At 35.6% G+C, this 15,462-nt stretch overlaps 1 protein-coding gene across 1 annotated transcript; it reads left to right on the top strand.

The window, feature by feature from the left end:
* The first annotated feature begins 11,821 nt into the window (after positions 1-11,821).
* On the top strand, positions 11,822-15,241 carry LOC128020947 (oligoribonuclease, mitochondrial). Its single transcript, XM_052607777.1, has 7 exons — positions 11,822-12,077; positions 12,642-12,725; positions 13,365-13,442; positions 13,531-13,642; positions 14,289-14,397; positions 14,534-14,587; positions 14,743-15,241. Exons 1-7 carry the CDS (start codon positions 11,847-11,849, stop codon positions 14,858-14,860), a joined length of 786 nt encoding a protein of 261 aa, XP_052463737.1. The 5' UTR covers positions 11,822-11,846; the 3' UTR covers positions 14,861-15,241.
* Positions 15,242-15,462: the final 221 nt, after the last annotated feature.

The raw sequence follows: 15,462 nt of genomic DNA, 5'->3' as shown, positions 1-15,462 counted from the left end.
CGATAAAACCTTTCTCAATCCCAGACCGCTATTGTTGGTGCTGGTGTAATGATTTCTTTAAAGAGGGATGTTTAAGGTTATCAACTCTTTCAGATGTGGTGAATTGATCTCGAAAAAATAAAGAGATTTCTTTAAATGAAAAGTCTTTTTGTGGCCCTATTTGCAGAGCGTAAATCTTTTAAACCTTTATTTGACTGTATAATTCATATTATGAGATTTAAATTCAAATGTTCTCTCCCTCAGGACAAACCTAATACTTGCATATGAGTCAAATAGTTGAAGTAGGATAAATTATTATTAAATAGCACCACAGAATGTCAACAGAGAAGAAAAAAACGAACTTTACAGAGCTAAAGCAGCCAAACAGCCACTTCCTCAATGGACGGCTTACTCACGCGTGATGAAAGCCGATGAGCTGCAAATCCCCGTCTCGTTCTCCTGATGAGGTCTGCCATACCTCACGGCATGATACCTGCTCACTAACCAAACGCTGACAATTACCATCTGTAATTAATTTTCATTTGTATTATGCACATGAAGACGGTCCAATAACTGTTCATGATTGCACAATCACAGACTAATTAGGTTGACTTTATCAGCATTTAAAAAAAAAGAAGAGATGGAGAGAGAGAGTAAGTGGGTGTTTTTCTTCGCCTTCTGGAAATTATTGAGTTCATAACATCTGAACAGCAGTTTGCTAACTATATATATATATATATATATATATATATATATATATATATATATATAAATTATTATTATTTTATTTTTTTTTGCAAGCCAACACAATGGTAATTGTGAAACTTTAGTGAAAGTATTGAATATATATTGTGAAAGCTATACTTTGAAATGACATTGCGTTCCATGACGGAATGTCTGTTTTTGCTTTGGTCTTTATGATTCTGCCCACTGACAGTTTTGACAGTTTTGACACCACAGGTTTCCAGAAGGTTGGAGCAAGCAAACTAACTGGATAAGAGATGGTCAATTCGACCTGACCTAAAAAGCCTCAGCATCCATTTAAAAACCTCAAAAACCAGAGTAATATCAACTTACAGTGTAAATTGTCAATTGTGCATATCCAATATTTTGAATTTGGATTGTAGTAGAAAATAAAAGAACCTCCATACTTAACATTATTTCATTATTTGTAGATTACATTTAACAGATTATACTTTCATGAAAACATTTGGAATTGGCTTGTAAAACTGTTATTAATACATAGGCTGAGTTTTTGTTGGATTTACACAGTTTTGACCAGCACGTGTTGCTAGCATGCACTTTTAAGCACTTTGAAATGGTGATCATGTTGAGAAGCAATTGGTTCGAGTGATTCATTTTCGAAAAGCTTTGTTTCTCCATCATTCGTAATCAGCCTCACCACTTTCATTAGAACTTTTTAGAGAGGTGCATGTCAAAGTATGACGTGTCCGATGAAGATGTATAAAAAATTACAATCAATGCAAATACAGAGAAATGTGGTAGCTTCTAAAATTCACTGGCCTTATGTATGGAGAAATAAATGAGACATCACTCTCAAAGGTCTCAATTACATCTTTGACACAGCCTCTGATTCTGCTGACCCACAGATCAGCCATGCTCTGTTTGTGTATTTTATGTTCTACATAAATTATAAGCCACTGAGAAAGCACACAAGCAGATGCTCCATCAACAGCTGTTATTGACACGGGGCACTTTGCAACTAGACTTAAAGATAAATCACTGTGTGCTTATTGACATTTGGAAAATGCCAGCACGGGTCGACCTGCATGCTAGTGGCATGCATACAAATCTGTGCTCGTTCTAATCCAGTTCCCCACAAGCATGTTTTACAGTTTCATTTCAGTCGAGGGATTTGCATGGATTCATTTGGAAGTCATCAATGACTGCGCAGATAAAAGAGTGGCATTTCCCTGAAATGCATGATGAAAACGGCACCAAATCTCGGAAAGATTCTCTATCATGCTGACTTTTAAAAATCTCCTAAATAAAATCGTTCAACCTCTTAAATTCCCTGTTGATTTAGGTGCTGTTCTTTTGAGCCTTTGGGTTTTGGGGGTTTAATTAAAGTAAAGGGTATTGGACATTTTAAAATGAAGGTTTAGCTTTTAAACGCCGGGTGAGAACTTGTTTTTAGGAATGAGTGCTGTGTTCGGGGCTTAGCCCACATGGAAAGAACCTTTATGTGGATATATGCGCATATATGAAACCTATATGCAGTGTATATGCACATATATGATAATATATATGCCACATATAGGCACAATTGAGGTGCATATATGTGCATATACAGGAAATATAGGTCTCCTGTATTGCTTCTTCATATCCACATATGAGCCCTATACATACAAGATATGTCTTCTATATAGCTAATGGCAGGATCTGGTCATTTTGTAGCTCATATCTCATTTTTGACTGTCAAACATAATGCCTAGCTCATATTTTCTATTATCAAGGCAAAAACTAAGAATTAACGAAAACAATTATGCAAGAACTTATGTTCTATGAAATTGGTATCACATGTAATTGGCATGTTATGGAATTTAACTATGGCAATAACATGATATATTAACTATGATATCTACACTTTTTCCAGAAACATTTACAAGGTCAGTTCTTTCTTGTATGAAGAGAGTGTAAAAGAAGGAAATGTATAACAAAATGATTTTTAATTTTACTATTATAGGTGAACATATAGGTGCATATATACGTGCATATATGTACCTATATAGGTATATATATGCATATATATATATATGTGTGTACATATATGTACATATATGTGTACATGCATATGTGTGCATATATGTACATATATGTACATATAATATAGGAAAACGGCCAATTTTATATATGTCACATATATTAAAAACCTATATCAAAACCTATATTGAAACATATATGTTTATATAGGGTTTTTTTCCATGTGGGAGGCTATATTTTTTTAATGGACTGAGGTGAAAAAAATTCCTCACTGTCTGCACAGATGAACTTTTGGCTTAAAACAAAATTCTTTGAAAAAGGAAATTACCCAGGCTTCTGGCATCTAATTCCAAAGAATGGTTATACACTGGCAAATCTGCATTAAAAAAAAAAAAAAAAAACTTCTAAAACAGTGTGGAAAAGTCACAAGTCAGTTTCAAATTGATTTCTAATATGAATTGTGGAAGTGCAGAATGAATCAAATTGGTTTCCATGGCTACATCTGGTGACTACAGTTCGAGATAATTGTTAAAACACCAGGTTAAATAGCATTTAAATGTCTGACTCACTCTGGATGATTCATTTATCTGATTCATGGATTCTTTTGAGTCACAACTCCCTGAGAGTCAGAGATTTTTGATGTTACTGTCGTTGTTGTTGTAACAGGATCCCCATTACCACTGATTTTACAACAGAGATCGTCAGTTGATTCTGATTGCATTTGATTCGTCATTCACTCAGTTTAAACTGTTACAGTTGAGTGATTCAATTCAGTTCAACTGAATCATTTAAAAGAACTTTTTCAAAGCAATGATATTTTGACATACACATTGTGTTTCTGAGACTGTTTCTAAACATAGATTTCATCTCAGCCCATGTAAATGTCAGGTTGATTTGTTTGGATGGTTCGTTTTACTGATTCACTGATTCACTGATTTGTTTGATTCAGAACTCCCTAATGAGACATGTCCATGCTCTTTATTTTGTATTACTTAAAACAAAGACTGCCAAATCTTGCATTTCTGATTGCATATGATTCGTCCATCTCACAGTTTAAACTCTTACAGTCAAGTCATTTAAATCATTTCTACACAGTCATTCAAAAGAACCACTTCAAAATATTAAACATCGTTTCTGTAGCCTGTGTTTGTTCCTTCAAAAACGAATCCAGATTTTGTAACAGGCCATGTGGATGTCAGTATGACCTTTGGGTAGTGTGTCTGTGTGTCAGCGCAGGCCAAGAGAGTCTGTTTGTACTGTGGGTCACGGTCGCTCTGTTGGGTTAAACATGGGTTTAATTGTGCATCAAAGCGGATTATAGGACTCCTGGCCATATGATCCACCATAGTGTGGCTTCAGATCAGTACAGGAAGGCTGCTTCCAACTGTATAAAGTGAGCATTCAGGAGCCTCTGAGCAAAGCACTGAATAATTCCTGTGCCATATGAAAAACTGCAAATTAATGTGACCGCTAACAGCAAGCTTTCTCCAGATATTATAAAACTCCTTTTTCCAAGGCGATTATTCCTGTAATACATTTACTGCATGTCAGTCCAGATAAATGTGTCTGCTATATGGCTGCTTAGTAATTTGCAGAGTTTTATTAGTCATTTTTTTATCTGATTTGGGGGAAATTGGTGAAATTATGTGAAATTGATTTAAATATGATTAAATAAACATAGCTGAGAGAAATGTGGTGTTATTGGTAGCTGAAAGCATGGACAAATTAGACCCATAGACTCTTATAAATAAAGTTCTTCTCTGCATCTATGTTCTTATGAAAATACATTAACATCCATGGAAACTTTCCATTTCACAAAAGGTTCTTTATAGTGAAAAACGTTTCTTTAGATTTCTTTAATGTTATTTACACTTTGATTAAAATTGGTTTTAAGAATTATTTACTGAAAGGTTCTTTGGGGTATCCAAAATGGTCCGAAAAACCTTTCTGGAACCTTTTTTTTATGTATGTAATTGTATGATATTATATATAATAATATTGCATAATAAACAAATATGCAATGCATTTGTAGAATTAATGAATGCCAAATGCTTCTGTGGAAAAGTTTTGTGGAGTTCTGCAAGCCCAGATTCCACTCAATTTATGGATTGATATTTTTTCCCTGCTATAAGGAAGCTGCATGCAATATTTTTTTAGGCAAACAACATTTTTATAGTTCTTCCCATGGTCTCTCCCATGGTTCTCAGTGGAAAAGGCAGGAGATGCTGGAGTACTTTAAAACAAAATATAAAAAAGACCAGGTTGTTCGGTCAAAGGTACCATTGATTTTTACTGACTTAAACACCCAAGAAAATGATGTTTGGCGTATTAAGCAATGCCCAGAATGGCCCTAGATCATGTTACAGTATGAAATAATCATGAGTCATGTAGCAAAGCTGTCTTTAAAGCATCTTCCATCAGTATTTCAGTAGTAACAGGTTTCCAGAAAACCACTAAACAATTTATCAGATTGGATTTTCATGTTTCCCAGGAAACCCCAGACACTGGCACAGGTTAAGATGAGCGACATAAACCTGCGTCGACTGTTTTCATGATGACTGTTACAACCACACGGCTATGAGAGAAAAGCTTATTTTCCAAAACATCACAGATGTCTCATCAATATAAAAAATTCTTCTCTAACATGTAAATATTAATAAATCACAGAGCAGGTGAGTTAAGTGCATTTGGTTTTCTCCTTCAACATTTCTCCTCCAATCAGAAGTGCTCATTTTCATTCATGTGGCATCCAGATAAACTAAACAAATAATTCAGCTCCAGTATTTGGGATTTGGTGAAAGGCCTTGCCCTCACCTCAGGTGCACAATCACAGCAGACACCACCGGATGAGTGATTAGATGCCATGCATGATTTGACCTTCAGGCTTTGTGTTGGCAAACGAAAAAAAAAAAAAAAAAAGAGCGTGACATGATCTTTTGATCTCCCTCCCTGTCTCAGCTTACACAACAATGCTTTATGTTTTTTTTGATTTCCCGCACATTCAAGATTCACTCCCTCTGAATAGAAAACAGCTTTGAATGATTCTTTTCAGAGGGTTTTTACATTTAGCTCTTGATATAGTTTTATTTTTGCTCTGCTAAGACAGTGAAGTGATTGATTCAGTTCACCAGACTATAAAGGGTGCTTATGAGCAACTGTACTAAATGATCATCACAGGTTATTGCGTTCAATACAAACACTGTTTCAGTCCCACGACTGTGGGTAATTCTCTTTAATCTTATGCTTGTTGACGGTATTTATTTATTTATTTATTGGAAAATTAAACAGTACCGCAGTTACTTTTTAGCAGCTGCAAACTATAGGCCTATGATGGGAATCCCTAACGAAAGGAAAATATATTTACCAATATATTTCTTAAAATATATTGTGATATATTGTAATATATTATTTTACCTTTTTATTTTCTAATATTTTATATATTTGAATACATTTAATAATATATTGATGATACATATATTATATAATATATTGCAAAATATACAAATGATTGCCGCTTTCAATATATTGCAATATATAGGAAAAAATAAATATATATAAGAATATATGACTAATATATGACATGATATTTTCCAATATACTGCAATATATTTTTTTGTTTCATAAGGGATGACACTCACTACCATGAGGTTTCTTGTCAAAAATGTTAGCCTTAACTTTTTCCTTTTTTTTTTTTTTTTTTTTTTTTGACTCATAGCAATTTGCACTTGAATTGGACCACGCTGGTGACTTTGTATTTTTGTTTACTCAGCCTGCAAAAGGAACTCATTAGAAATACTCTTCAAGCCATTATTTTGTGGTATATGTCTTATTATTGCATCACATTCAACGCAGACAGCTCAGGTGAAATATGATTTTTAGGCGCTGAAGCTTCAGCAGGGGGGGAGCGCCACTCATGAAAAGCAATGCAAGAAACACTGACCCACAATGTCAACACAGATAGCTTGACAGCCGATCAGAACAATTACATATTGCCATTATTGTCTCATTGCACTGAAAACTTTTTTTTTTTTTTTAAGGAATAGAGGTTTTAGGGGGAAAGGACTTATCCAAAAAGCCTCATTATTGGGATAGTTTACCTAAAAATAAGAATTCCGTCATCATTTACTCATCTCATTTCAAACCTCTATGGCTGTATGTGGTTATTTTCCTCACACAAAGCTATTGTGTAATTTAGTGCATTTTTTTAACTATCAGTGGAGAGCTGAACCAGCATTTCAAGAACTATAAACAGCCTTCTTGCAAAAATCCTTTAAATATAAAAGATCAACACATCAACTTAAAACCATTACACCACATCCATCCTCCGTGGAGCACTCGGCTCTGGATGCAAACGCACTGCAATCACACCTTACAGTAAGGTGCATATCCAACTCCCTGAAAATCAATCATTTGGGATTGTTGGTTTTTATTTTACTGTTTTAAAGGGTTCCCGTGACCTTGCACCTTGTATTCTTTGGAGTGGAAAGCACTTCAGACTTCAGCCTGTCGATTTTATGATTTTAGAAATAAGTTGTGGCCGAAATCATCCAGGTCAACAGAGACTTAGAATTGGGAACTTCAGGCATTTATTCAGCAGGAAAGATGTGGTTTTAAAATAAATGTCTCCATCATTTTTATATGTGCAGTGGCTGTTCGTGACAGTGGCAGTTTGTGGGTGAGCTGATATGTGCTGTGGATGATATCAGACGGCCTGCATTAGTCTGTCCACTTTCCTTCCTCTTATCTGGCAAGAGTTCAGAAGTGACAGATGCATTAGGACATGCACTAGTAGCTTTCAAGAGCTTAAATCCATTTGCTGGATTATCACTTGTGCCCCTGTGTAATGACATGGCTCAACCCCAAACATCTTCCAGGACGTTGGACATGAAGGTTTTTTCTTTTTAACACGACCTGCATGGCCCTTTTTAAAACACCAACGCTGCTAATATTAGCGTTTTTCATCAAGTGTACAGAGTTGAACTATTCTAATGTGCATCTAACTCCATCCTGTATCACCAAACAGTCAGGCATGGCACTGACAATGCCAAAGTCACGGGTTCCATTCCCAGGGAAAGCAATGACTAATTAAATGTATTCCTTGAATGCAATGAACTGTAAGTGGCTTTGGATAAAACCATCTGCCGAGTGCATAAATGTAAATTTATTCATTTCAGAATCTGGGTACAGTTTTTATGGAGGTCTAATTAGATTCAATACAATTATCCAAAAATCACATTATGAAAAAAAGCACTGGTAAAACAGTAAACTTTGGTTACACTTTATTTCGATAGTCCACTTTAGACATTCTACTGACTATAAGTAATTTTGTAACTACATGTCAACTACATATCAACTAAATCTCAGAAATTTGCAACTACATGTCTACAAACTCTCAGAGTAGACCGTTAGGGTAGGTTTAGGGTTAGTGTTAGGGGTAGGTTTAGGCTTAGTTTAAGTTGACAATAAGTTGACAAAGAAAGTGTTAGAAGATATTAAGCAGACAGTCTACTAATACTCTACTAACTGCTAGTTGACATGTAGTTGCAAAGTTACTTAATGCTAGTAGAATGTCTAAAGTGGACTATCAAAATAAAGTGTTACCTAAACTTTTAACATTGATACACATTTAAAACTTAAAAATATATATATTATATATAATTTTTAAAAACTGTTCATAAAAACTTTTCCCAGAAATTATTCATATTAAATACTGTTTCAATTTTATGTATACATAAACATAAACATTTGATTTATTTTGACATTTCAAAAAAAAGAAGTGTGGATGGAAAAATCTCAAATATTCAGGGTTGTTAAAGTTAACAAACTAAAACTAAAATCATTAAAAAAAAATTACTTGAAATAAAATAGTCACTAAAATAAAATAATATACGTATATATTGTTTTCAATTATTTCAGCTAGTTGCCAAATGATTTTAATCTAGTTTAACTAAATAAAGGCCCACTAAAATAACTGATTAAACTGATTAAATTAAAATGGAAATCTCAATAAATTATAATGTTGTGAAAAGTTCATTTATTTCAGTAATTGAACTCAAATTGTGAACGCGTATTAAATAAATTCAATGAACACAGACTGAAGTAGTTTAAGTCTTTGGTTATTTTAATTGTGATGATTTTGGCTCACTTTTAACAAGAACCCACCAATTCACATCTCAACAAATTTGAATATGGTGACATGCCAATCAACTAATCAACTCAAAACACCTGCAAAGGTTTCCTGAGCCTTCAAAATGGTCTCTCAGTTTGGTTCACTAGTTCACTAGGCTACACAATCATGGGGAAGACTTCTGATCTGACAGTTGTCCAGAAGACAATCATTGACACCCTTCACAAGGAGGGTAAGCCACACACATTCATTACCAAAGAAGCTGGCTGCTCACAGAGTGCTGTATCCAAGCATGTTATCAGAAAGTTGAGTGGAAGGTGAATGGAATGGAATGGAAGTGTGAAAAATGAGCTTTATGAGGATCGTCAAGCAAAATCGATTCAAAAATTTGAGTGAACTTCACAAGGAATTGACTGAGGCTGGGGTCAAGGCATTAAGACACAGACATGTCAAGGAATTTGCTGAACCACGGACATCGTCAGAGGCATCTTACCTGGGCTAAGAAAAGAAGAACTGGACTGTTGCCCAGTGTTCCAAAGTCCTCTTTTCAGATGAGACCAGGATTTGTATTTCATTGGGAAACCAAGGTTCTAGAGTCCGGAGGAAGGGTGGAGAAGCTCATAGTCCAAGTTGCTTTAAGTCAAGTGTTACGTTTCCAAAGTCTGTGATGATTTGGGGTGCAATGTCATCTGCTGGTGATGGTCCATTGTGAAAACCAAAGTCACTGCACCCATTTACCAAAAAATTTTGGAGCACTTCATGCTTCCTTCCCAAAAGCACCAAAAGTTGGTTAAATGACCATGGTGTTGGTGTGCTTGACTGGCCAGCAAACTCACCAGACCTGAACCCCAGAGAGAATCTATGGGGTATTGACAAGAGGAAAATGAGAAACAAGAGACCAAAAAATGCAGATGAGGTGAAGGCCACTGTCAAATAAACCTGGGCTTCCTTACCACCTCAGCAGTGCCACAAACTGATCACCTCCATGTCACGCCGAACTGAGCCAGTAATTAAAGCAAATGGAGCCCCTACCAAGTATTGAGTACATGAACAGTAAATGAACATACTTTCCAGAAGGCCAAGAATTCACTCAAAAACTAATTAAAACACTCGGACCGAGCATTTTGATTGGAAGTACATGTCTTGGTCCTACGCCTTCCACAGAATATAAAATATAGATAAATACATTAAGACCACTTAACTTAATGGTTGCTATAGGGATGTGAAGAGACTTTCAACCAGCATAAGAAAAAAAAATTCTGAAGACAATCACCTATAGCACCTTTAACATAAGGGCAAAACCAACATCACCTGATGGAAGTCTCAAGAAATTGACTCACAAAACATACTTCCAGAAGTGAGCAAAAGCCTCGTAGCTTTCAAAATCACTTATGTTTTTGTCGGCCAAAAATATTCTTCCCACTTACAAGAGACTCAATAATAGTGCAAATCTCTTTAACATCTATTTGAGATATTCCAAGAGGTGTTTGCCCGTTGAAATGTGAGTGCCTTACTTCCAGGACATTAATGCTCTGACTGCAATTGAATAACAGAAGAAGTCAATATTAAGGGGTTATCTTGCCCTGAACTCAGGTTACCTACTGTTTCATCATTATTATTATTTTTTTTTCAATTCGCTTGTTTGAATTGGTGCATGTGTGTGTGTGTGTGTGTGTGTGTGTGTGTGTGTGTGTGTGTGTGTGTTTGCGCGAGAAAGAAACTGAAGGAGAGGAATAATGAAGCCTGTCTTCGCATCATGAGGCCTTTCCCATGCCGCATTACTCTAGTGCCATCAGACGGCGAGGGAGGCCATCAGCAGCGGTGCATCTCTACAACTCTGCTAATTACTCTCCTGCATTTATTAGACCACAACCATCAGAGACAGAAGAGGAAAGACATCATCTCCAGTCTAATTCTCTCCCTCTCTCTATCTATTTCCCGTCAGACTTTGGTTTGAATGAGGCCGCTCGCTTTTATCACACAGATTACTTCACAGGGTGACTTCAAGCCATTAAATTCTTATCCGTGTCAGAGCTGAAATATGATGTTTACGGGCCTGTGTGGCTATTAGTGTTGGAGTTGAGATCTCATATCCACGACTGAATTGATTAGGTGACCATGTCACTTGATTTGAACGTGAAAGCTGTATTACACACCAAATGATGTACACTGAAATTGATGTCTGATTATTAGAGTCTGTGTGGCTGGGCACAAATGAAGCAATATCTCCACCTGATAACATTATGTCAAAGATAGAGCCCATTAAATACTAAATTAAACATTTCAAACCTAAACTTTGGACTTTTGGATGTCAGGATATCGAATGATATACCCATCTGTATGGAATATGCCATAATTTCCACGTTGCTGAATTTATTCAGCTCCAGTGATGGTCCATCTGCGCCACCTCATGGCCGATGTGCGTCACTGCATCTATATTAATATAGTGAATGTTTTGTCCATGTGGAATCAGATAAGAGTTTTAAATAGTGCAATTTTAATATTGTGCAATGTTAATATACAGTTTACATGTAACTACCATACGTTTTAACATAAGTCTTTAAATAGATAAAATTAATATATTATCTATGTTTTATATATTCATTTTAAGATCTAAAGAAAAACAAAAACAAGAAAAATACTACTACTTTATGTATTGACACACAGATTCATATTATGATTTCTTCTAAACCGTATTATCTTTGTGTGTGTGCGTGTGTGTGTGTGTGTGTTTGTGATTTATATTATAATATATCTATTAAAATAACATGTATTATGATTTATATTAAAATTTGTAATTAATATTATCTATATGTGTGTGTGTGTTCTAAATTAAAACAAAATATTTAACATTTATATAAAGAGTTAAATAAAAAAACTAAAACAATAAAAACATTAAAGTTATCATTTCTATAGACCCCTTTTGTTTCCATGGAGTTCACTTATCTGCCGCTGAACTGCCTTCACTGTTGCACCACGTTGGTATTTACGACACTTTCCTTTGGAAAACGGCAATATGCGGGAACACATGTTGCGCGCGGTATGTGTTCCTGCATTCAGAGTCTTGACTCGAGTTTGTGTGGCATCACAGCCGTTTAAAGCACCCCCGCCGTTGTTTACCGCCCAAAACTTCTCTCTCTTCAGCCCATGTACCTCTGTGCTCTTTAAGGGTTTGATGTCAAGGCGACCTCACGGCAGGAAGATGTCTCTGTCTTTGGCCCAGCGGATGGTCTGGGTAGATCTGGAGGTAAACAGCAGCCGACCAACACAATAAACAGGACAATACATTGTTTAAAAGATCGAACTGTGTCGCTGTTAAGTAAAAAAAATCTATATTTTTTTTCAACGAAACGTTAGCGTTAGGCCTTCATGACAAAACACGCCTGTACGATCAAGTTTGACAGCTGGTATTATGCTGAATGAATTTGAATGTTTTGTTTTTTTTTCGAAATATACAGTATGTGAACGATTCAAAATGATAATTGCATAAATATAAAAATAAACGATCGGCTTATATAGAAATTCCAGCAAATTCTATTCATGTCAAAACCTCTTTGGACAATATTTTGAATGGTCACTGCTGCTGAGGACCAGCTGACCTGCTTGTTTACCAGTTTTTGCATTATTATTATAGTCTTTGACTATTATATTAATGCAAAAATTAGACACATGGTCTTTGATTTTAGCTCCAACCTACGCAGGAATTTTTCAGTATTTACAGTTAAATTTTTGGCTGATCAGTGAATGTGAAGTTATGGGATTGACTTGTTTTCAGAGCTGCATATTAATGCGACTGTACTTCCTGTTTCAGATGACAGGGCTGGATATAGAGAAGGACCGGATTATTGAGATGGCTTGCATCGTTACAGATTCGGACCTTAACGTCATTGCAGAGGTGGGGATTTTTTTTTTTTTTTATAACCATTGCATAAAAGTTTACTGACAGAATTTGGTATCTTTTTTTATAATCATTAGTTGAGTGAAAAGCAAAGTGCTGTGGAATCAATATAAATATAATATATATTTATAATATATATAATGAAAATTCTTTGTTCCAATGGTGATGAGTATTTTTTTTATAAGTACATTTTAAAATATTTTTGTTGTTGTTATTTAGGGTGGCTATTGATTGATTGATTCACTGTTATACCTGGAATTAAGTTTTAGAGTTTAGTTAGCTTAATTCTTATCACGGCTGTTTTTCCATCCTGTGACCAATAGAATGGACAATAAAAGTTTAAACAGATGAATGAATAAAACATTATAGCCTCGCAATGGAGAAAAAAAGACTTCAACCTAAATTTAAATTTTAGCAAAATATTTTCTTCCAGGTAAAATCCAAATATTGATGACTTCTTCACTACAAATTTGTCCAATCGAATAGTGTCTAGAATGAGAATGTACCTCTCCTAAATACCACCTGCATGTAATGTCATATATGTCTCACCCCAAATGAAATTACGGCAGTGCAAGACAAATGTCTTTTACACTGGGCCTTTAAAGCTATTGCATTGTTGGTTGTTGTTGTTGTTAGGGGCCAAATCTGATAATCAACCAACCAGACGAGCTGCTCGATGGCATGTCAGACTGGTGCAAAGAGCATCATGGGAAGGTGAGGACAGATTGATGCACCTGTAGAGTGTTCCTGTGTGTGTTTGAAGTGTGTGTGTGTGTGATTGTGGTCCTGTTTGATGTGCCAGTCAGGGTTGACTCAGGCTGTGAGGGACAGTCACATCAGTCTCCAGCAGGCGGAGTATGAATTCCTGTCTTTCGTCCGGCAGCACACTCCACCCGGACAGTGTCCTCTCGCAGGTAACCAACCACACCAGCTGCTGTTGTTTCTTTTGCATGTTGTAGGTGTAAAATATTATGGAATTTAATAAAAAAGCTAAAAAGGCTATGTGACTTTTGTTCTCACAAATGTGACTTTACATTTCCCAATTCTTAGTTTTTCTTCATAGTTAAAACTTGGAATTAACTCAAACTCAAATCTGACAGTTCTGATGTTTCTTTTCAGAATTCTTATCAGTTTAAATCTTGCTCTTTTGAATTTTCTCAGAATTTCTTATAATAAAATGGGTAGTGCTGACTTTTTATCTCACAATTTTGACTTTTGTTTTTTTTTTTTATTGCAAGTTCACATCTGCCAATTAAGACATAGTTCTTCAGAATTGCAAGCTATAAACTTGCATTTGTTAGTTTGCATTTCGCAATTCAGACTTTTTGCTTAGAATTCTCACTTGCAGTTTTCACTTATAAATTATTATTCTGCCACAAGTCATAAAAGTGATTTTTGGCCCCCCACACACCTTTTTTAATTATTCAGATTCCTTATCATTCAGACTTCTCTGAATACAGTTAGGACTCTTAAGTTCTGGAAAAAAAAACCTCTGAATCTCGAGAAGAAGAAAAAAAAGCTCTCTTCTGCCTCATAGTGTTTGTGGTTCTTCGTCCACAGGGAACTCCGTTCACGCCGATAAGAAGTTTCTGGATAAGTACATGCCACAGTTCATGCGACATCTGCACTATCGCATCATAGATGTGAGCACCATTAAAGAGCTCTCCAGGTGTGTTCCCTATTTAGGTTTAATAAGATGACTGAACGTCCACTGTTGCCACATTAATGCTTGCAGACGTGCTTCAGCATGAACTAGAGAGTCTATTTTTAAAAGTACTTCTTTTTTTTTTAATTCTTCTGCCTAGACGATGGTATCCAGAGGAGTACAGTGTCGCACCGCAGAAAAAAGCATCGCACAGGTCTGTGTGCATCACATGGGCTTTTAACAACTGGATTATAGAATGCCACATTTAGCATAGCAAAGGATCCTTTGATGTACTTCATAAATATTTAAAACTAAGAAAAACAGTTTTGTCTAATCTCAGAATGATGTCGTGTCCGTTTGAATTTTCAGAGCGCTGGAAGACATCCAGGAGAGCATCAAAGAGCTGAAGTTTTACAGAGCTAATGTTTTCAAAGTGAAGGAGAAGAGAAAAATAGTTGAAAATGGTGATAAGAAATCTGAGAGATAATCTCCAAGCCGATTTGGGGTGGCTTTAGGATCTTGTGCCGAATTCTCATATTTGGAGGAAAGCCTCTGTGAATACTCCAGAGAATGATAGAGCAAAGCTTCAAGTTGACGTCCCCACTGTTTGTTTCCTGTTTCATTTGTTGACTGCAAATTAGTAAAAAAACAAAAGAGAGAAAATCCAAAAAAGTTAAAAATGATGCAAATAACTCATTGTTATGACCAAGTTCCTTTTTATCCCTTGTGTTCCACTTTAGAAATCTGATTTGTTTCTGGATCGTGTCAGTGTATAGGTAATGAAACAAAAGTGTGATTGCATAAGTTCTGTCTGAGATTGGTTTCATTACATCCATTGTTTTTCTGAAATAAAAATCTTTTGTTGTGATTTTGCTGAAGTGTTGTTGCTGGCCTGTACTTCCAGTAAGCTGAACCAGACTGCAGATGGCAGTACACGGTCAGTTAATGTCTGGAGTTAATGTTAGTGGGATTATTTGGTAATTATTTTTTTGAAACCTTCTATTCAATATTCGTGTGAAAGGATATAAATGGGAAAAATATCTATTTTTCATTATCCGCATAACCACTAGCATGCTGCATCTTGATATA

Source organism: Carassius gibelio, chromosome A10 (genome assembly GCF_023724105.1).
Source record: "Carassius gibelio isolate Cgi1373 ecotype wild population from Czech Republic chromosome A10, carGib1.2-hapl.c, whole genome shotgun sequence".
Classification (NCBI taxonomy): domain Eukaryota; kingdom Metazoa; phylum Chordata; class Actinopteri; order Cypriniformes; family Cyprinidae; genus Carassius; species Carassius gibelio.
This window is presented reverse-complemented; position numbering and strand designations above follow the sequence as displayed.